The following is a 24,428-nucleotide window of genomic DNA, read 5'->3' on the forward strand; positions in this document are numbered from 1 at the left end:
TTGTATTTTCATGATTCTGATAGGCTAATATGGCTTTATACTTCTCCTTATACTGCCACCTATATGTTTGGCATGCTCATAATAGGCCCTGTGATGACCTGGCGACTTGTCCAGGGTGTACCCCGCCTTTCCCCCGTAGTCAGCTGGGATAGGCTCCAGCTTGCCTGCGACCCTGTAGAAGGATAAAGCGGCTAGAGATAATGAGATGAGATGAGATGCTCATAATAGCGCTTAAGGCAACACGGTGGTGTAGTGGTTAGCACTGTCACTTCACAGCAAGAAGGTCCGGGTTCGTGCCCCGTGGCCGGCGAGGGCCTTTCTGTGCGGAGTTTGCATGTTCTCCCTGTGTCTGCGTGGGTTTCCTCCGGGTGCTCCGGTTTCCCCAACAGTCCAAAGACATGTAGGTTAGGTTAACTGGTGACTCTAAATTGACCGTAGGTGTGAATGTGAGTGTGACTGGTTGTCTGTGTCTACAGTATGTGTCAGCCCTGTGATGACCTGGCGACTTGTCCAGGGTGTACCCTGCCTTTCGCCCGTAGTCAGCTGGGATAGGCTCCAGCTTGCCTGCGACCCTGTAGAACAGGATAAAGCGGCTAGAGATAATGAGATGAGATAATAGCGCTTAGCCGCGTATCTATGCGGATCCGTGTAAATGCAGATATTTTGGAGAACGGTCTGGTGTAATCGTGGATATTTTTGAAAACGGAGAGGCGGGGTTATCCGTTTCTATACATACCCGGGTACGTGTAAACTAAGCATCAGGGTACAAAGAAGACATGCATCAAGACTCTTCTCTGTTCTGGCACTTTTGACACCTTTGGTCTTCCATAGCAGTAGTGCTGTTGCTCTGTTCTGCTTCTCCTGATGCTGATGGCTGGTTTTCTACACTGACTTGTCCAGTGGAAAGGGGAGGAAAAAAAACAGGAAGAAAGAAAAATCTGTACTCATCCCAGAGCCAAATATTTATGGGCTAATAGAGTGATGGTTCAATGTTTTCTGATTATCAAACTGTTTATATTGACACATAATAGGCTGTATATATATATATTTTTTAAAAATCATTGAACTATGAGATGGTGATTTTAGTAAAGAACTAAATTTAATTCCCTGTTCATTCACTATAGAGTTAAATAATTCGATTATAGTGTAGTATAAATTTGTTTTTTATTGCCAGATTTGACCACCAGAGGGCAGTATCTTATTTCCAAAGCACGTCCTATCCTCATCTTTTCAGTCAGGTTTGCTTCTTCTACGTGAAACAATCATTTAAGAGGTAACACCAGTTAAATAGATAAACTGCACCAATGTCCAATTTTAACAGCTGGTATAAAAATCTATTTATTTTCCCAACGTCCAAGTCAAAACATGCAAACAATTCAGACAAATAAATAGCTACAAATAGCAGGGCGGGAAAATTGGGGCGTTCCCTTGTGCTTAGTGAGCCAGAGTCATAACCTTAAGCCACGCCCATCCATCAGCCACAGGTTAACCCACAGGGTTGCCAGATTGATCAGATTAAAGTGTATATAATTTGTGATTACAGCCAGACTGCGGAAATTGTTTTTGAGGGCTTGTTGGAAATTGCATTAAAGCGAGACTGCCTTTGAATTTCATAAAATCTGTGAAATTTAGTTCCGTCTGAAATTTGGTCATTGTGATGTATGTTTATTTCTGTAATATCTAAACAAACAAACAAACAAACAGGCTATTCTGTGGCTGGGAAGTTATTTAATGTGACAGGATTCCCAAGCAAATAATGTGCATGAACTCGCTCACTTCGCACAGACAGAGGAAGTCCGTGTGCGCATGCGCAAGTTTACCTTCGTCATCTTCTTCTTTTGGGTTTTACAGCAGCTGGCTTCCACAGTGTTGCATTCCTGCCATCTACAAATCAAAGTCCTTCATACGCCATGTGGCGCATAGGGCAGCACCGATCTCCGTTTCCGTAGCCCTCAACCTCTCACCTATTACATAGCTAGGGTTACAGTGGGGGGCGGGTCCTCTGGTAACAATGAGAGTTTGACTCCCCACTCGCATCTGTATTGCAACGTGCCTTGCCAGACGGCAGTAGGTACCATTTTTATGACGGTCTTTGGTATGACCCGACCGTGAGTAGAACTCGCGATCTCCCGATCAAGAGGCGGACACGCTAACCACTAGGCCAACTCGCGGTCACTGCCATCTACAGGTTTACCTTAATTGTTTTTGAGAGTTTGTTGGAAATTGCATTAACGCAAGACTGCCTTTGAATTTCATAAAATCGCTGAAATTTAGTTCCGTCTGAAATTTGGTCATTGCTTTCCGTTACTGTAGTCCGTCTTTCACGTTTCATTCGCACACTCATGTCCTCCATTTTTCTCTCTTGTTTCAAATTTGTATTCCACAATGCCTTGCGTGAATGGGGAAAGCCTACCGCATCAAATATGTTTATTTCTGTAATGTCTAAAAACAAAAACACAGGCTAGTCTGTGGCTGGGAAGTTATTTAATTTGACGGGATTCCCAAGCAAATAATGTGCATGATATCGCTCGCATCGCACACTCATGCAGACAGAGGAAGTCCGTACGCATGCACAAGTTTACCTTCGCCGTCTTCTTCTTTTGGGTTTTACAGCAGCTGGCATCCACAGTGTTGCATTACTGCCATTTACAGGTTTACCTTGACAGTGCACTGACAGTTCCATCATTCTGTCGCTAAACGAACAACTGATCGCACCGAGGTGCTCGCTGAGCACCGATATTTATTAGTTTGGTCCTGCGTTTCCTTTCCTTCGTATATAACATAACGTCTTTTCTTCTCGCTTTCCGTTACTGTAGTCGGTCTTTCACGTTTCATTCGCATCCTTCATTTTTCTCTCCTGTTTCAAATTTGTATCCCACAATGCCTTGCGTGAACAGGGAAAGCCCACCATGTCATGCCTGATGTAGCATCTTGAATCGGGTCATGGTGGAGCAGGAAAAAATAGCGGAGAATTCAGGGCTATGTGGCTTTAAATTAATTAATTGTTCTACAACCCCGATTCCAAAAAAGTTGGGGCAAAGTACAAATTGTAAATAAAAACGGAATGCAATAATTTACAAATCTCAAAAACTGATATTGTATTCACAATAGAACATAGACAACATATCAAATGTCGAAAGTGAGACATTTTGAAATTTCATGCCAAATATTGGCTCATTTGAAATTTCATGACAGCAACACATCTCAAAAAAGTTGGGACAGGGGCAATAAGAGGCTGGAAAAGTTAAAGGTACAAAAAAGGAACAGCTGGAGGACCAAATTGCAACTCATTAGGTCAATTGGCAATAGGTCATTAACGTGGCTGGGTATAAAAAGAGCATCTTGGAGTGGCAGCGGCTCTCAGAAGTAAAGATGGGAAGAGGATCACCAATCACCCTAATTCTGCACCGACAAATAGTGGAGCAATATCAGAAAGGAGTTCGACAGTGTAAAATTGCAAAGAGTTTGAACATATCATCATCGACAGTGCAAAATATCATCAAAAGATTCAGAGAATCTGGAAGAATCTCTGTGCGTAAGGGTCAAGGCCGGAAAACCATACTGGGTGCCCGTGATCTTCGGGCCCTTAGACGGCACTGCATCACATACAGGCATGCTTCTGTATTGGAAATCACAAAATGGGCTCAGGAATATTTCCAGAGAACATTATCTGTGAACACAATTCACCATGCCATCCGCCGTTGCCAGCTAAAACTCTATAGTTCAAAGAAGAAGCATATCTAAACATGATCCAGAAGTGCAGATGTCTTCTCTGGGCCAAGGCTCATTTAAAATGGACTGTGGCAAAGTGAAAAACTGTTCTGTGGTCAGACAAATCAAAATTTGAAGTTCTTTATGGAAATCAGGGATGCCGTGTCATTCGGACTAAAGAGGAGAAGGACGACCCAAGTTGTTATCAGTGCTCAGTTCAGAAGCCTGCATCTCTGATGGTATGGGGTTGCATTAGTGCATGTGGCATGGGCAGCTTACACGTCTGGAAAGACACCATCAATGCTGAAAGGTATATCCAGGTTCTAGAGCAACATATGCTCTCATCCAGATGACGTCTCTTTCAGGGAAGACCTTGCATTTTCCAACATCACAATGCCAAACCACATACTGCATCAATTACAGCATCATGGCTGCGTAGAAGAAGGGTCCGGGTACTGAACTGGCCAGCCTGCAGTCCAGATCTTTCACCCATAGAAAACATTTGGCGCATCATAAAACAGAAGATACGACAAAAAAGACCTAAGACAGTTGAGCAACTAGAATCCTACATTAGACAAGAATGGGTTAACATTCCTATCCCTAAACTTGAGCAACTTGTCTCCTCAGTCCCCAGACGTTTACAGACTGTTGTAAAGAGAAAAGGGGATGTCTCACAGTGGTAAACATGGCCTTGTCCCAACTTTTTTGAGATGTGTTGTTGTCATGAAATTTAAAATCACCTAATTTTTCTCTTTCAATGATAAATTTTCTCAGTTTAAACATTTGATATGTCATCTATGTTCCATTCTGAATAAAATATGGAATTTTGAAACTTCCACATCATTGCATTCCGTTTTTATTTACAATTTATACTTTGTCCCAACTTTTTTGGAATCGGGGTTGTATTTAAATAAATAAATAAATAAAATTGGAAGTCTGTGATTTGAATTCGGCAGCTTACGGTCCACTAATTGCGTGTCAGGGAAAATTATTTTTATGACCTACACTTGAAAAATGTGAAAGGCAGTCTAGCTTTAATTTGTGATTGTTCTGATAGTTGATTGATGATGAGATTTAAATTTCTACTTTGTTGCTATATAGGTTATTAGGCAATATTTGGCAACCCTGATGAACCCGTTAGACTGGTCTGGACTATGAGAGAAAAAGAGAGAGAGAGAGAGAGAGAGAGAGCTGTAATTTTGCGCACTGCGTGTTCAGAATAGTAACCCCACCTTTTCCATTGCTCTCTAGTGAAAGAAAAGGCTGTAGAGTTCTGATACATTTCATCACACACCTGTAGAAGCTGGCTGAGCTGCTGATCTGAAGAGTCTGGTGTGTTCTCATGGAAGGCTCTGAGGAGAAAACATGCAGATTTATTTTAAGTTTTTGAATAGTTTCCAATATTAATCCATTTTTTTCCTCTTATTGCAAGGACCAGTTTCTTTGGATTATTATTATTATTATTATTATAGTCTTAATCATGGGGGATGTAGTTTCTACTCACCTGGACGAGAGAAGGCGACAGATAATTACAGGTAAGACACACACACACACACACACACTTTTTCAGGTGGATGCTGATCCTGGGCCATCAGAGCTATTCAACCCTGAGGAGTAGGAGATACACACCACTGTCCTTTTAAACTTGATTATTTCTACATTTTTATTTCATGACTTCTACATTTACATTTAGTTTTCCAGCACAAAATGAAACATTCCAGAAAAGAAAAAAAAAAATGTTTGTATGACAGTAAAGAAAGCAGCATATTGCATAAGACACCACTTTTCAGACCAAATACTGTACATAATGAAGGCTGGATGCAACAAGAGTGTGACAGTCAAAGTGTCCAGAAGAACTGTGGCTGGTTCTGCAAGATGCTCAGTAAAACCTACAGCTCGTTTCCTTATCAAACTGTATTAACTGTACCTGAGACTACGATGCTATTTTTGAAAGCAAATGTTGTGATGAGGCCAAATATCGACTTTGTGTCGTTTATTACTGTTTATTGCTCTTTGTAGTATTTTTCTTCTAAAGGTCAAAACATAAAACAGTCTTAGGAATTAAAGCTGTACTGCCTTTCAGATTTTTCAAGTGTAGGTCATAAAAAGAATTTTCCCCGACACTCAGTTAATTTTGTTTAGTGGGCTGAAAGCTACTGAATTCGAATCACAGACTTCCAATTTTATTCGTTTTTTTCTAATAGAAAAATGAATTAATTTAGGGCCATGTGGCCCTAAATTCTCCGCTATTTTTTCCTGCTTCACCATGACCCAATTCAAGATACTGCGTCATGCATGACGTGGTGGGCTTTCCCCGTTTGCACAAGGTATTGTGGGATACAAATTTGAAACAAGAAAGAAAAATGCAGGACGTGAGTGTGCAAATGAAACATGAAAGACCGACTACAGTAACGGAAAGTGAGAAGAAAAGACGTTGTGTTATATACGAAGGAAAGGAAACGCAGGACCAAACTAATAAATATCGGCGCTCAGCGAGCACCTCGGTGCGATCAGCTGTTCATTTAATGACAGAATGATGGAACTGTCAGTGCACGGTCAAAAGTAAACCTGAGCATGTGCACACGGACTTCCTCTGTCTGCTTGACTGCACGAAGCGAGCGATTTCATGCACATTATTTGCTCGGGAATTCCTTCAAATGAAATAACTTCTGAGCCACAGAATGGCTCAATATTTTGTGAGCTCTTACAGAAATAAACATATATCACAATGACCAAATTTCAGAGTGAACTCAATTTCACCGATTTTATGAAATCGAAAGGCCGTCTCGCTTTAAAACGGGAACTGTCTTTCCATAATAATTTGTGCCGTCAATTTACTGCAATCCCAGAAATAAAGGTACTAAGCTGTACTTTTTTTCTTATTCCTGGTGTCGTACTATCAAGGGTACAATATTTTGTCTGTTCAGTATTTATCTTTCACCTGGAAACATGAATATAGTGTAGCGGCCAAAGTAGAATTCATATAGACGTGAATTACAATTTATGTTAAAAGGTATAAATAATTTCATTTGAGTGTGTAATTTCATATAAGTAGTTTATTTCATGATTAAGATGATGAATAACATGTGGCAAGGTTAGAAGAATTAGAATTAGAATTAGAATTCATGTGAAGAATTAGAACTGTCTCACGCTTCTTAAGAATTCATACGTGAAGAATTAGAACTAGAACTAGAACGGTCTCAGCTATTATAAGAACGATCTCGCGCCTGGGCGGCACGGTGGTGTAGTGGTTAGCGCTGTCGCCTCACAGCAAGAAGGTCCTGGGTTCGAGCCCTGGGGCCGGTGAGGGCCTTTCTGTGTGGAGTTTGCATGTTCTCCCCGTGTCCGCGTGGGTTTCCTCCGGGTGCTCCGGTTTCCCCCACAGTCCAAAGACATGCAGGTTAGGTTAACTGGTGACTCTAAATTGACCGTAGGTGTGAATGTGAGTGGGAATGGTTGTCTGTGTCTATGTGTCAGCCCTGTGATGACCTGGCGACTTGTCCAGGGTGTACCCCGCCTCTCGCCCGTAGTCAGCTGGGATAGGCTCCAGCTTGCCTGCGACCCTGTAGAAGGATAAAGCGGCTAGAGATAATGAGATGAGATGAGATCTCGCGCCTTCTCAGGGTAGATCTCGAGAAGCCGTGGAAGCGAACAGTTTTTCTTACCTGACTCTCTGACTCGCTGACTCTCTGCATCTGACTCACTGACTCTCTGCACCTTAGAACCTTTGTAATTGTTAAACCGAGGATTAAAGTTCAACTTTCAAGACGTTTCAAGTGGATTTATTGCCAGGCATATGGACATTGAGAGTGGAAACAGTTACTTTGGGTCAGAGACTTCGTCAGTGTAAGCTATAGCACTTTTCTCAAGGTCTCACTAAGAACAAGCCTCTACAATAGTAAGAAAAACTTGCTTGACATTGGATTACAAAACGCTGGAGAGGCTCGCTGAAACTGGAAAGAAGATTCATCGAGGGATTTACCGAGGGACTTCTGAACTAGCACGATCACGCGCTACACTCGTGGCTGGTGATTGACAAGTGGTCGTGGCTGCAACGTGACTGTCGCAAGTGGCAGGGGCGCTGCCAGAAATTTTGGGCCCCATGAAAGATTAGAATTTTGGGCCCCTCAACTTTGCCCACCCTCGTCACAATTGCACTATTGTCATTATTTGACTTTTGATAGCCCATGGACCTTGAGTTTGTGACTTTGTTATTACATTTTATGTATTAACCAATGGTTGAAACCAATGGTTTAGAACGTGTGAACATTCCACACACGTAACCAGGGTGCGATTTGTCAAAAAACCAGAAGGGGGGATGTTTTTTTTTTTAATCATGAAACGTCACAAAATTAAGGTAACAATAGGCTAACAGCTCAATAACATCCAATGATATCAAATGAATAACACTAAATGAAAACGAACACTAAACCAGAGATAGTAAATTCACCTTCCTATCTCTCTGACTTAAATACACGAACACTAACACAACAAAGTTCGCATTGCTTGTCGCGTTGCTGTGATGTTTCTCTCCCTCTGGATTAAATGGACAGTGACTCGAAAATCACTAAAATACATGAATACTAAATGAACAGTTTGCTCTGATGGTGCAGTTCACATTGTGCGCAGCTTTCCGATTTAAACTGTTTTTTTCTCATCCTTATACTTCCTGTTTCATGGACTGTAACGGATTTGCTTATTTAGTCATTTTAATACAGAATTTACTTTGAAATTATAATCAGACACTCCAACGTCCCCCCTAAAAAAAAAAAATCGGCCGTGAAAAAGGCGGCATCCGCCAAAAGGTGCGCTGTTTGCATCCCTGCATAGAACGCAAAGATATTGTTATTATCTACAATGTATCTATTTGCTGGGGACGTTCGTGAACATCAAAGCTGCCACTTCGGGTCATTTTGAAAGTGAGTGCAATGTAGACCATAGAAAACTGTGTCACAACATGCCTGTCATGTCAACTTTTTTTTTTGGTTTGTTTGTTTTATTGACGGGGTTGTCCCCGAGGATTTTTTTTCAGCAGAGATAAAAACCAGAGGGGGGGATGATCCCCACCATCCCCCCCAGCAAATCGCACCCAGCACGTAACCATGTCAAACACTTGACTGGTGTCCGTTATTAGTGTAACGGGTTTATTTTTTTCCACTTGCCATTGTGTGTAGTGGTGGGGAAATTCTGCGCTGGCCCTTTAAGAGCGCAGGTAGTTATGGGAACGAGGCGCTGGCCTCCTTCAGTTCGTTTTGGAAATGTAAGCGCCAATGCCACTGGACGTTTGCAGCCCGTCCTCAGCAGTGTATTTGTGTCTCATTTCTTCAGAATAAAAAGACTGGTGAACAACACAATGCAACGTCTGTTACATTAGCAACACTTTAATCTAGCAAACTGTATATGGCGCTCGCTCATTAAAAACTTCAATCCTAAAGCATTTATGGGTTGTATTGCTGCTTACCTCCTTCTCCAAAGGGGGGGTTCAGTGGTTTGGTAGGGCGGAGGTCCCCCTGAGGCTGAATCTGTGCATATTTAGGGCACCCCATTAGTTATGAAACTGGTTATTAGCACTAGTTATTAGCACCAGCATAACATAATATTTCATCTTGTTTATCACACAAGTCAGTTCAGTTATTAAAATGGAAAAAATGTCACTGTACAAACTGTAAAAGTGTTCTCTTGATAGGCTAATCCAACCACGTTCATACTGTTCATTTACCATTCGCTAATATTTTGAACACACATGTGAGCGATAGCTACCTTTCTTTGGGAAAAACTGAGTGACCAGTTCCCTGCCTCTCCGGTCCCTCTCAGCTTTCAGCTGCCTTTCTTTACGTTTTTGACAGCCACTCTTCATATTTAGCGATCATAGACTGTACGCACTCCACGGCTGGCTGGCTGGCTGCTGCACCGCGACACAGCAGCAAGTAGCGTTGCACTGATCAGCACACAGATTTAACGCATCGCGCTTCTACCAGAACTGGACCGTACCATTTCGCAAAAGGGGGAGGGTTAAATGACAATATGTTGAAGAACTCAAGAAATAGACAACCTTGTTCAATTAGCTCATTTTACCAGATGGAATATTGCATTGTTGTTATTTCAAAAGTCTTATTAAAATCATTAAAAGCACATTATCAGCCCCTTAAAGGGCCCCATGGCAGTGCTGGGCCCCAAGAATTGTTCTAACCTTTCCCCCCCGGCGGCGCCCATGCAAGTGGAATCGGAACAAAAAAACGGACCGACGTTCAAAGCAATCATGACGGATGAAAAGGAAAGGACAGTAAGCCCTCTGGGGGAAAAACGTCTGGGTAAACCAACACAACGGTCATTGGAAAATAGTCTGCAGACAAGAATCAGCTCCAGAAGAGCAAAGCTAAGAAAACTGACTGAGAAAAGAAATGAATTGTGTGATTTAATGGATGATGATGCAAACGTGGAAATTATAACAAAGGAATCGTTAACCAAGTATGAAGAGTTGATAGGAGAATTCAGTAAGATAAATGCTGATGTCAAAGACCTGTACAGTCAACTTGGATGCACACAGAATATGAATGCAGATCAAAGTAATTGGTTTCAGCCAAGATATGATGAGCAATGCAATTTTGTGCGAGAAGTTAGGTCATGGATACAAGATGCAATGCTTCGCATAGAAGAGTCTGAAAGAGTGAACAATGAGGTAAATCCTGAAGATAGCGCTTCAGTTACATCCAGAAAGAGTAAAAAAGCCAAGTCTGTCTCTTCTGCCTCTGTGGCATCATCAGTTCGCGCTGAGCGCTTAAAAGTTGAAATGAAAAAAGTTGATTTGTTAACCAAGGCAGCTACATTGAAACAGAAAAGGGCTTTGGAAGAGTTGGAGTTACAAGCAGAGCTCGCTGCATCAGATGCAAAATTAGCTGTGTTAAGAAAATACGAAGGCTCAGATGTGACAAGCGGCTCTAAAGGCAGTAGAGTGGATTCACTGACGACTACTCAGAGACAACATGTCAGCCACAATAGGAGCAGTGGGGCTAGTAATGTATCTCAGCATAGCCATAGTGGTGGAATAGCTGCCAATGCAACGCCTGTTGCGCGACAAGAGCTTGTTACTTCAAAGGGCAATTCTGCAAACACGGGTAACCTGGTTTCCGTCATGCAACGCCAAAACGAGATAACCGAGAGTCTAATAAAGCAACAAAAGCTATCTACATTGCCATCGCTGAATATTCCAGTTTTTAAAGGAGATCCAATGGAATACCATCTATTCATGAGAGCTTTCGAGCATCGCATAGAAAGCAAGACTGAAAACAGCAAAGATCGGCTTTATTATTTGGAACAGCACACAAGTGGTCAGCCTAATGGCTTAGTGCGCGGCTGTTTTCATATGGACCCTGAACGGGGCTACCCTCAAGCCAAGAAATTATTAAAGGAGCGCTTTGGTGACAAATATAAGATCTCAATGGCATACCTGGACAAGGCTTTAAATTGGCCTACTATCAAGTCGGACGACGCTAAGGCACTTGAAGCATACGCTCTGTTTCTGATTAACTGTAACAATGCAATGTCAGATCTAGAGTACTTGGATGAGATGGAGAATGCTGCGAACATGCGCACAGTCCTCTCCAAGCTCCCATACAGGCTGAGGGAGAAATTCAGGAGTGTCGCCATTGACATTCAGAAGAAAGATCGGCGAACAAAGTTCCAAGAGGTGGTGTCATTTGTAACCAAACAGGCTGAAATGGCAGCACACCCTGTGTTTGGCGAAATCTCAGGTCAAACAAAGCGTCAACCTGAAAAATCAGCTGGCAAGAAAACCATCATAACGCTAGCTACCGAAGCTAAAGAGCAGAAAGTAGTGAAAGATGTTGCTGGTGCTGAGAACAAGAAAGTTAAAGAGAAGAAACCAAACATGAATATGGCTTTCGTGAAACCGTGCATCTTCTGTCAGGGAGCTCATACCATGGAACAGTGCAAGAAACTTCAAAAAAAGCTGCACAAAGAAAAATTGGAATTCCTTAAGAGTAAAGGACTCTGCTACAGCTGTCTTATAGGAGGACACATGAGCAGTACCTGTGAAGAAAAGAAGAGCTGTGAGATGTGTTCAGCTAAACACCCTACACTGTTACACATAAAGCAGAAACCTAAAGACATACCAAAGGAAGACACTTCAAGGGAGGAACCAAAAGAGGAGTCTTTACAGGAAGAACAAACTGTGGTCAGTGGATTCGTGGATGTGGGGAAAACTGGCTCTCAGATGGGGGCCGGGGGTGCAGGAACCGTCCTTGCCATCGTTCCGGTGAGAGTGAAGGTAAAGAAAGGCAACAAGGTGCTGACTTGTTATGTGTTCCTGGATCCAGGGAGCAATCCCTCCTTTTGCACTAACAAGCTAGCCAACGACCTTAACCTGCAAGGAAAAAATGTGAACATCCTACTTACTACTATGGGAGACCAAAAGACCGTCTCGTGCAAGGTGTTGCCAGACCTAGAAGTCAGCAGTCTGGAGGGGGATGACTTTGTCGGGCTCACTGGTGTGTTTACACAAAGGGCCATACCTGCTAGTCAGGAGAATATCCCAACCCAAGAGGACGTGGATAGGTGGCCACACTTACGAGGTGTACGAATTCCATTGATCAAGGCGGATATCGATCTTCTAATTGGGACTGATGTCGCAAAGGCTTTAGAGCCAAAAGAGGTAATCTGCAGCGTGTAAGATGGGCCGTATGCAGTATGTACAGTCTTGGGATGGACAGTGAACGGGCCGCTGCGTGAGAACATCGGAAGCTGGTCAAAGGACGGATACCCACAGATCCAAATGAATCGGATATCGGTGGCTCGACTTGAAGAATTGTGGACCCAGCAATTCAAGTATGATTTTCCCGAGAATGCTCAAGGAGAGCAGCTTGAGATGTCAAAGGAAGATCAACTGTTTATGGACAGAGTCACCACATCCACAAAACTGGTCGACGGTCACTACTCTATCGGATTGCCATTGAAAAACAAAGATGTGAAAATGCCTAACAATAGAGCAATGACGGAACAACGAGCGCTCAACATGAAAAAGAAGCTTCAGAGAAACCAGACGTTCCGAGAAGAATACATCAGCTTCATGAACCAGGTCATAACCAAGGGATACGCCGTCAAAATCCCAGACGAAGAGCTTAACAGGAGTGATGTAAAGGTGTGGTTTATTCCACATCATGCCGTCTACCACCCCAAGAAGCATAAACTTCGAGTGGTATTTGACTGCGGCGCTTCATATGAGGGAACCACACTCAATGAGCAACTACTGCAAGGGCCTGACATGACAAGCAGTCTAGTTGGAGTCTTAACACGATTTCGTCAGGAGCCAATCGCAGTCATGGCAGATGTGGAGGCCATGTTCCACCAGGTCAAGGTCCCATCCGAAGACGCAGACCTTCTCAGGTTTTTATGGTGGCCTGACGGGGATATCTCAAAGGAGCTGCAGGAGTACAGAATGGAGGTACACTTGTTCGGAGCCACCTCCTCACCCAGCTACGCGAACTATGCGCTGAGAAGATGTGCCGAGGACAACAGGAGTACTTTTGATGCAGCAGCTGTGGAGACAGTGTTGAACAATTTTTACGTCGACGATTGTCTAAAATCAGTTAACTCAGAACAGGAAGCGATCAAGCTACTCCACGACTTGACGGCCATCTGTCAAACAGGAGGCTTTAGACTGACAAAATGGACGACCAACAGTCGAAACGTGTTGTTAACCATTCCGCTTGAGGACCGAGCAACAGAAGTGAAAGATCTTGATCTCAACCAGGACTCACTCGCCATCAAGAGAGCCTTGGGAGTACAATGGTGCATCTGGTCAGATCAGTTCAAGTTTCAGGTGAACATCGAGCAGAAGCCTCTCACCAGGAGAGGAATCCTGTCTACAATGAGCTCTGTCTATGATCCGCTAGGAATGTTGTCACCAGTCATACTACCTGCTAGAAACATCCTGCAAGAATTGTGTAGACTAAAAACAGCCTGGGACGACACTGTGCCAGAACACCTCGCACAACAATGGACCAAGTGGACCGAAGAACCCCAACAGCTCACTGGCTTTGGAGTAACTTGATGCTTTAAGCCACCTGAATTTGGCAAAACTTCGTCGACGAATCAGCCCCTAGAGGATCATGGCTGATGGGAAGAATCGTGAAGACTGTGGAGGACGAACATGGAGTCGTCCGCAAGGTTCGAGTCAAGACGAAGACGAATTAACTTGAGCGGCCGATCACCAAACTCTGCCTGCTTCAAGAAGCAGAATGAAAAGGACTGTTAAGTACATTCAATGTTGTAATTGTTTCTAGGATAGAAAGCAATTAGGGGCCGGGTATGTAGCGGCCAAAGTAGAATTCATATAGACGTGAATTACAATTTATGTTAAAAGGTATAAATAATTTCATTTGAGTGTGTAATTTCATATAAGTAGTTTATTTCATGATTAAGATGATGAATAACATGTGGCAAGGTTAGAAGAATTAGAATTAGAATTCATATGTGAAGAATTAGAACTGTCTCACGCTTCTTAAGAATTCATACGTGAAGAATTAGAACTAGAACGGTCTCAGCTATTATAAGAACGATCTCGCGCCTTCTCAGGGTAGATCTCGAGAAGCCGTGGAAGCGAACAGTTTTTCTTACCTGACTCTCTGATTTGCTGACTCTCTGCATCTGACTCATTGACTCTTTGCATCTTAGAACCTTTGTAATTGTTAAACCGAGGATTAAAGTTCAACTTTCAAGACGTTTCAAGTGGATTTATTGCCAGGCACATGGACAGTGAGAGTGGAAACAGTTACTTTGGGTCAGAGACTTCGTGTAAGCTATACTGAATGTAAGCTGAATAGTGTAAGCTATTGAGGTATTTCACCCACGTGACCAAGTCATGTGATGCTGCCATTTTGGACGGCATGGCTCGAATCAGTTTGAATGCGAGGAAGGCGACAAACGAAAAACATAAAAGAAAAAGGAGCGAGATGCAGAAAACACCTTCACTATCCAGCGACGTAGGGCATTTACAGGGCGAGCAGAGGGAGAGGTATTTGCAAAAATTGAGGTTAGCAGGCTTAGAGAACGACGTTTACCTGCTTCCACCAGGATTGCTCACTGACGTACGGAAGTACACGAAGCCCTCGTCTTTACCTGACTTCGGCCCACATGATCTGTATACCTATGTCGTTAAAAACCCATCGCCATACACAGGTATTGATCTGAATGCGTATAAGAGTTTGGATGCCTAAAAATATTTTGTGTCAGGCTGGGTAACATGCCTACATCAGCGGGTCGTCCCTGGAGCCGGTGGTCGCCATCTTATTACAGCTAAGGTTTGTTCACATTTTCATTTACTTTCGGTCCTCAGGATAAACAAAATGTTATTAAATGTCATTGAAATAACTTCTTAGTCTGTTGAGACATGGCCCGTTATAAATTTGCTGTTACCAGGCAATGACCAAGAACTGTATTATTAGGGTCGGTGTAGTTGTAGCAGTGCACTAGCAGCTAGCTGTTAGCACTAGCTAATGTCAACAACAGTAGCTGGTATGTTACTGTAGCAATATTTACGTTCAGTCATTTGGATGACTGTTAAAACCTTTCAGTCTCAAGTTTTTCCTTTACTGGATTTACTAGTTTACTGAGCTAGCGCGCTCGGGCAAGCTGGGAGCTAGCGCGCGCTAGCCTGCCGGCGGCCGGCGCGCGCTAGCTCCCCGGCGGCCGGCGCGCGCTAGCTCAGTAAACTAGTAAATCCAGTAAAGGAAAAACTTGAGACTGAAAGGTTTTAACAGTCATCCAAATGACTGAACGTAAACATTGCTACAGTAACATACTAGCTACTGTTGTTGACATTAGCTAGCTTGACGTTCAAAATGGCGGACACCGGGGCGTCACGTGACCCTGTGACGTTAGGTGAAATACCTCAATAGCACTTTTCTCAAGGTCTCACTAAGAACAAGCCTCTACATATAGAAAGTACATAATTGGACCTTAAGGACCACTGATGCCTCTGTGAAACAGTCTTCAAAAAGCTAGTTCAAAATGCACCACATGCACCTTCCCAGGTAGATAATAAAAATACGACCGATGTGCCCTTCATGGCATCTCCAAAACAATAACAGCATGGAGATGTAAAGATGGTTTAACCACCTGTACTAACATAAATCCTGAATGATAATTGCTTTGCATTCATTTATGTCTTGCCCTATTGATGCAAATACACCATCAGCTTCCTCCATTTGAGCCTGGGTGTGTGTGTGTTTGTCTATCCCTTTTTGCCATGTGGCAAGTTTTTTAAGAAAGTATCCTTCCAAAGAATCAGACAACTTCTTTATTGTTGAATATCATGATTATTATAATCTGTAGCTGGACGTTTTTGCATTGTGACTAATATTTATACCACTCATGCATACTAGCACTTAGTCCAGCTATTGTGTTTAGTTGGTACTCCCTCTCTTGTTTATACAGCAAGTGTTTATACAGTAGAAGTGAATTCTGCCTCAATTAAGCCTTTGGCAGATGAATAATTACATTATTCCACGAAATCGAGTCGTACATGAACTGATAGCTGACGAGGCCCGTAGCACCAAGTCAGCTATAACCCCTTTGGACATAATGTGTACAATTGTGCACATGAAGTTCCATAGCAGTTTTCCTTGTGTCCGAAAGGGATATGCCACGTATGACAAGATTGAGTGGAATAACTGTTTTATTCTATCCACATTCACTGGATTTTGAAAAACAGAGCATTTTTATTGTTTTTTTTTTTTGCAAATTCGATAAATAAAAACTTTATACAAAATGTCAGACAAAATCATTTCCGCTTAGAATGTAAACAAATTGGCGAAATGACAGTAGCAATTTGTGAAAAATGCGATAATAATAATTCTTAAATTTAAAAAAAAAAAGATACGTTCTTACCATCAAATATTTTCATTCCATTTTTTTTGAGTAGAGTTTTTATTTTATTACCTCCACCAAGGAGGTTATGTTTTCGGTAGCGTTGGTTTGTTTGTTTGTTGGTTTGTCTGTTAGCAACATTACGGAAAAAGTTATGAACAGATTGCTCTGAAATTTTTTCCAGAGGTGTGACTGGGCACAAGTAACAATCCATTAAATTTTGGCGGTGATCCAGATCACCTTCTGGATCCTGGAATTTTTTAAAGGATTCTTGGCGGAGGTCTGTGCTATCCAAGTGCTTTTCTAGTTTCAGCCTCGGTTGGTTCAGCAACACGCTCTGCCATTTTTTTTTCTCTACTCACGGTATATGAGCTGATATCCTGGTAGTAGAGTAGCCAATCATAGCATGCGATTGCTCATATCCAGTGAATGTGGATAGAATAAATGTAAATTCATTTGAATGAGGTAACATGATATTCAAAATATCCAGAATGGGTCCTGGAAGGTGTGAACAGTATGAATATACAGTGTTGCATAATTACAGATGTCCACTGTCTGGGGCTTCGAATGGCCTTTAAAAGAAATGTTTATGGTTGGTTTTAAGTACTGATCTTCCTGAAAGGGAAACCTCCCTGAAACACGTTATATGTAAGGGGATAGCCATGGCCTAATGGTTAGAGAAGTAACATTGGGACCAAAAGGTTGCTGGTTTGATTCCCTGGACTAGCAGGAATGGCTGAAGTGCCCTTGAGCAAGGCACCTAACCCAACTGCTCTGCAGGCTGCTCTGCAGGCTGCTCTGCAGGCTGCTCTGCAGGCTGCTCTGCAGGCTGCTCTGCAGGCTGCTCTGCAGGCTGCTCTGCAGGCTGCTCTGCAGGCTGCTCTGCAGGCTGCTCTGCAGGCTGCTCTGGGTACGTTGTACGTTGCTCTGGATAAGAGTGTCTGCTAAATGCTGGTAATGTAACATATAGTATTTATTGAAATGTTTGTCTTGTGTTTAGTGATTCTGGTGCTGATTAGTCAGAGCTTGCTTAGTCAGTATTTGCGTTATTCCCTTGAGAAGTTTGTTGTTTGTCACAGGAGGACGTTGTTAGTGCAGTGACGATAGTATTTAATGTGACAAAAAAAAATTTCAAAGATTTCAAGCATCAGGTTTCACCCTTAGCTTGGAAAAACAAGAGATTCTTTTCTCACTCATGATTGTCCAGCGACGTTCAGTGCCATAATAGTAAGAATACGTAGAGTTACAGTAGAGTCTACAGTGGTGCTTGAAAGTTTGTGAACCCTTTAGAATTTTCTATATGTCTGCATAAATATGATCTAAAACATCATCAGATTTTCACACAAGTACTAAAAGTAGATAAAGAGAACCCAGTTAAACAAACGAGACAAAAATATTATGCTTGGTCATTTATTTATTAAGGAAAATAATCCAATATTACATATCTGTAAGTGACAAAAGTATGTGAACCTTTGCTTTCAGTATCTGGTGTGACCCCCTTGTGCAGCAATAACTGCAACTAAACATTTCCGGTAACTGTTGATCAGTCCTGCACACCGGCTTGGAGGAATTTTAGCCCATTCCTCCATACAGAACAGCTTCAACTCTGGATGTTGGTGGCTTTCCTCACATGAACTGCTTGCTTCAGGTCCTTCTACAACATTTCGATTGGATTAAGGTCAGGACTTTGACTTGGCCATTCCAAAACAATAACTTTATTCTTCTTGAACCATTCTTTGGTAGAACGACTTGTATGCTTAGGGTCGTTGTCTTGCTGCATGACCCACCTTCTCTTGAGATTCAGTTCATGGACAGATGTCCTGACATTTTCCTTTAGAATTTGCTGGTATAATTCAGAATTCATTGTTCCATCAATGATGGCAAGCCATCCTGGCCCAGATGCAGCAAAACAGGCCCAAACCATGATACTACCACCACCATGTTTCATAGATGGGATAAGGTTCTTATGCTGGAATGCAGTGTTTTCCTTTCTCCAAACATATCGCTTCTCATTTAAACCAAAATCTTCTATTTTGGTCTCATCCATCCACAAAACATTTTTCCAATAGCCTTCTGGCTTGTCCACATGATCTTTAGCAAACTGCAGACGAGCAGCAATGTTCTTTTTGGAGAGCAGTGGCTTTCTCCTTGAAACTCTGCCATGCACACCATTGTTGTTCAGTGTTCTCCTGATGATGGACTCATGAACATTAACATTAGCCAACGTGCGAGAGACCTTCAGTTGCTTAGAAGTTACCTTGGGGTCCTTTGTGACCTCGCTGACTATTACACACCTTGCTCTTGGAGTGATCTTTGTTGGTCAACCACTCCTGGGGAGGGTAACAATGGTCTTGAATTTCCTCCATTTGTACACAAGCTGTCTGACTGTGGATTGGTGGAGTCCAAACTCTTTAGAGATGGTTTTGTAACCTTTTCCAGCCTGATGAGCATCAACAACACTTTTTCTGAGGTCCTCAGAAATCTCCTTTCTTCATGCCATGATACACTTCCACAAACATGTGTTGTGAAGATCAGATTTAGATAGATCCCTGTTCCTTAAATCAAACCGGGTGCCCACTCACTCCTGATTGTCATCCCATTGATTGAAAACACCTGACTCTAATTTCAGGCTCAAATTAACTGCTAATCCTAGAGGTTCACATACTTTTGCCACTCACAGATATGTAATATTGGATAATTTTCCTCAATAAATAAATGACCAAGTATAATATTTTTGTCTTGTTTGTTTAACTGGGTTGTCTTTATCTACTTTTAGGACTTGTGTGAAAATCTGATGATGTTTTAGGCCATATTTATGCAGAAATATAGAAAATTCTAAAGGGTTCACAAACTTTCAAGCACCACTGTAGGCTCAGCTCGTTAACGATCTATGAGATTACTAGCATGATTGTATTGACACTGTATTTTATTAACATGAAAGTTCAAGCTTTGGACCGTGATCTGTTTGAGTACAGATGAGGAGATGAGAAAAGCTGTACAGAATAAAGTACCAAAGCACTGCTGCATCACTCAATAGATTGCTAACTGTGCTAACCATGGTCGCCTCACAGCAAGAAGGTTCCAGGTTCGAACCCAGTGGCTGGCAAGGGCCTTTCTGTGTGGAGTTTGCATGTTCTCCACGTGTCTGCGTGGGTTTCGTCTGGGTGCTTCGGTTTCCCCCACAGTCTAAAGGCATGCAGTTAGGTTAACGTGGGGCGGCCTTGGGCTGAAGTGCCCTTGAGCAAGGTACCTGACCCCTGACTGCTCCCCGGGTACTCTAGTGTACCACAGGCTTGCTCATTGGGGATAGATTAGGGATAAAATTAGCTCATGTTTTAAGTCGTTCAAATTCTGTAAAGCTGCTTTGCGACAATGTTTATTGTTAAAAGCGCTGTACAAATAAACTTGATTTGATTTAGTGTGGCTGCCCACTGCTCTGGGAGGGTGGGTGGGTGCGTGCGTGCATGTGTTCACTGCTTCAGATGGGTTAAATGCAGAGGATGAATTTCACTGTGGTTGAAGTGTGCATGTGACAAATAAAGGTTTCTTATTAGGTAGATTAAATCCCACGATCAGCAAGTAGTCAAACAGCATTGTGGTTAATGTAGAAAAGTGTTTTTAGCAAATGTTGAAAGAAGTAATAAAAAAGGCAACTCGTAATTTTATTACGTATATTGAACGATTGAATGGTTAATTAACGATTAATATTCAAGTCACTCAGGTGGATTTTTCCTTTAATCTGGTATCTAAAGGTGTCCTTTAGGGGACTGAGCTAAAATTTGCATAACACCACAATACTTAAGTCTCAAAGATCTGTAACTCGGGCTTAAACATTGACGCCGTATAAACCTCTGGAAAGTGAATTTGGTGCCTGTGTGTTTTCAATGTCTTTGTGCTCAATGGAACTGATACGAATGTGATATCCTGTATTTTAAACCAATTTGTTATCATGTCAAAAGGTGTGTTTAAGGTCTGGCGAGTCTCACAGGTGTCAGTCTGAACCCCTGCATGTACAGACATGTTTTAGTGAGCTCCTTGACTGAAGGGGGTAAATGGGTGAGAACTTCAGGTTTTACACATCCGAGTTTGTCAGTGATGTGGTTGCTGTGAAGTATGAAGTAGTTTTGCAGTTGATCTTTTAGCAACTCCTTAGTGTTGGCATGGCAGCTTACAGAATGCATGAAGCTGAGACGCAGGAAATGCGAAATGAAATGTGCCCAAGCTATGATTTCTGGGTTCTCTGCTGGTTATGTGTGTTTAGAAATGTCGCAGTGAGTGTCTGCTCTTGTGGGTGTAATTTTTCAAGTCAAGAATAGTATACGTATTGTTCCTTCCACAAACATTTTTTCTCAGCCCTAATGTTATTCATGAGCAAAATCTTCGAGCACAAATGTATTCATTTGTCTGCATATATTATATTGACAAATTATCCAGGCAGGATCACTATATTCCTAAAATTAAATCAGTCATGTGTTCCTAATACAACCCCAATTCCAAAAAGTTGGGACACTCTGTAAAACATAAATAGAAACAGAATGTGAAAATTTGCAAATCATGGAAACTCTATATTTCATTGAAAATAGTACAAAGACAATATATCAGCTGTTGAAACTCAGAAATTTTATTGTCTCATCTCATCTCATTATCTGTAGCCGCTTTATCCTTCTACAGGGTCGCAGGCAAGCTGGAGCCTATCCCAGCTGACTACGGGCGAAAGGCGGGGTACACCCTGGACAAGTCGCCAGGTCATCACAGGGCTGACACATAGACACAGACAACCAGTCACACTCACATTCACGGTCAATTTAGAGTCACCAGTTAACCTAACCTGCATGTCTTTGGACTGTGGGGGAAACCGGAGCACCCGGAGGAAACCCACGCGGACACAGGGAGAACATGCAAACTCCACACAGAAAGGCCCTCGCCGGCCCCAGGGCTCGAACCCAGGACCTTCTTGCTGTGAGGCGACAGCGCTAACCACTACACCACCATGCCGCCCGAAATTTTATTGTTTTTTTGAAAAATATATGCTGATTTTGAATTTGATGTTGGCAACATGTTTCAGAAAAGTTTAGACGGGGTATGTTTACCACTGTGTTGCATCACCTCTAATTTTAACAACATTCTGAAAATGTTTGGGAAGTGAGGAGACCAATTGCTGTAGATTTAAAGTAGAAATGTTGTCCCATTCTTGCCTGATATACAATTTCAGTTGCTCAACAATTCGGGGTCTCCCTTGTCATATTTTGTGCTTCATAATGCAGTAAATGTTTTAAATGGGAGACAGGTCTGGACTGCAGGCAGGCCAGTTTAGCGCCCACACTCTTTTACTATGGAGCCATGCAGTTTTAATATGTGCAGAAAGCAGTTTGGCATTGTCTTGCTGAAAGAAGGAAGGCTTTCCCTGAAAAAGATTTTGTCTGGATGGCAGCATATTGCTCTGAAACGTGTCTATATCATTGAGCATTAATGATGCCTTCCCAGATGTACAAGCTACCCATGTCATGTTGTATGTGTTAATGCACCCTCATACCATCACAGATGCTGGCTTTTGAACTGTGCACTGATAACAAGCCAGATGGTCCCTCTTCTCTTTGGCCTGAAGGATGTGGGGTCCATGATTTCTAAAAATAATTTCCCCTTTTGATTTGTCAGACCTCGGGACAATTTTCCACTTTGCCTCAGCCCATCGTAAAAGAGCTCGGGCCCAGAGAAGGTGGCGGTGTTTCTGGATATTGTTTATATCTGGTTTTAAGTTACATTTGTGGATGCAGTAATGAACTGTTCTTACAGACGATGGTTTTCTGAAGTGTTCCTGAGCCCATACGGTGATTTCAACTCCAGACACGTGTCTGCTTTTAATGCAGTGTTGGCTGAGGGGCTGAACATCACAGGCATCCAATGTCAGTTTTCAGCCTTGTCTCTTACACACAGAGATTTCTCCAGATTCTCTGAATCTTTTAATGATATTATGTCCCATAGATGATGTGATCCCCAAATTCTTTGCAATTTTACATTGAGGAACGTTATTCTTAAATTGTTGCACTGTTTGCCCACGCAGTCTTTCACAGAGTGGTGAACCCCTCCCCATCTTTACTTCTTAGAGACTCCATCTCTCTGGGATGCTCGTTTTATACCCAATCATGTTACTGACCTGTTGCTAATTCACAAAATTGTTTTTTTTTTTAGCATTACACAACTTTTTCAGTCTTTTGTTGCCCCGTCCCAACTTTTCTGAAATGTGTTGCTGACATCAAATTCAAAATGAGCATATATTTTTCAACAAACAGCAAAATTTCTCAGTTTCAACATCTGATATGTTGTTTTTGTACTATTTTCAATTAAATATAGGCTTTTCATGATTTTCAAATCTTCACATTCTGTTTTTCTTTGTTTTACACAGTGTCCCAACTTTTTGGAACTGGGGATGTTAAAAAGCATTCAGAGATGCATAGCTCTTTCTCGTTTATTTATACTATACATTTAAACATCTAAAAAGGGATTCTTGGAAAGTGGCTGTGAGAAAAGTCATTGGAGAACACCAGCCTCTAAGAATTCTGGGAGTGCCTCAGGAAGACATGTGCCTAGAACTGTGGCTGGAAATTTGACATCAGCTCGGCTCTATACATACGAGTACACGTATGCTTGAAAGAAGGTTAGCTTCAGAAGCTTGATGGCTTTCCTTTTTCTGTTTTTCTTCCACCTTTTTTTTTCTCTGCCCATCTGAAATCTTACAATTAGTCCCTGGATACTACTCTTACACTGATGTATCATGTTTTGCTGCCACAGTTTGGGCCCACTCATCCCCTTAGAGAAGAGCATCACTGCAAATCAATAGAAAGTTCTCCTGACTGACCACCTTTATGATATGATGAAAATTTTCTCTCATGATGGGAGTGGTCTCTTCTGGGATAATGATTAACTATTAATTGATTGTACCGTGAGTTGGCCTAGTGGTTAACGTGTCCGCCTCTCGATCGGGAGATCACGAGTTCTACTCGCGGTCGGGTCATACCAAAGACCATCATAAAAATGGTACCTACTGCCGTCTGGCAAGGCACACTGCAATACAGATGCGAGTGGGGAGTCAAACTCTCGCGGTTACCAGAGGACTAGCCCCCCACTGTAACCCTAGCTATGTAATAGGCAAGAGGCCGAGGGCTATGGAAACGGAGATCGGCGTGGAAAGGACTTTGATTTGATGAATTGATTGTATCCAGTAGCTGCAACTGACACGAGAGTAACGCACGTCTGTCCTTTTTATTCTGTTCAACTTCATATGTTATAGATGACGCACTAACAGTGATTTTAAAGCTAACCATAGCAGTTTTAGTTTGAATTGATATTACAGATTTAGTTCTACAGTTGAGGAGGAGATTATGCTGGTTTTGGTTAAATTGTTGAATGTTTCAGTCACAGCAGAGGGACATGAAGTACATTTTCTGGGCTTTAGTTTGTAAGGATGGCTCGGTCGGATGCACACTAGGTCAGTAGGTTACAAGTCCACTTTAACACAGGAAATTCCAACCAGGACCTGCAGGTATCGTTCATACACTGAACTCGTTAGAGCAGCATGTCTGTAGACAGAGAGTGAGAGCCAGCAGGTATGAACATGCTCCTGAAGGTGACATGACACGTGCAACAATGAGCTCTTTAGTATTTCTCTCTTGTTGCTTTTTTCTCCGAGTATGAATCAATACTGCTCCATTAGCATGGGAAAATTAGTCATATTTCAATCTCGATCACACTTTTTTGCATTACATTTAGCAGAAGCTCTTATCCAGAGCGACGTACAACATACCCAGAGCAGCCTGGGGAGCAGTTGGGGGTTA

At 42.2% G+C, this 24,428-nt stretch overlaps 1 protein-coding gene across 2 annotated transcripts in view; it reads left to right on the forward strand.

Moving 5' to 3' along the window:
• The first annotated feature begins 4,901 nt into the window (after positions 1-4,901).
• Positions 4,902-24,428, forward strand: part of niban2a (niban apoptosis regulator 2a) — a 140,116-nt gene continuing 120,589 nt past the window's right edge. The window contains exon 1 of one of the 2 annotated variants that reach the window (XM_060935556.1): positions 4,902-5,246. In XM_060935556.1, coding sequence (XP_060791539.1) covers positions 5,192-5,246 — 55 coding nt within the window. In that variant the 5' untranslated portion in view covers positions 4,902-5,191. The remainder of the gene's footprint in view (positions 5,247-24,428) is intronic. The other variant, XM_060935555.1, reaches the window with a different exon arrangement.

The sequence above is a fragment of the Neoarius graeffei genome, chromosome 12 (assembly GCF_027579695.1).
Source record: "Neoarius graeffei isolate fNeoGra1 chromosome 12, fNeoGra1.pri, whole genome shotgun sequence".
Classification (NCBI taxonomy): Eukaryota; Metazoa; Chordata; class Actinopteri; order Siluriformes; family Ariidae; genus Neoarius; species Neoarius graeffei.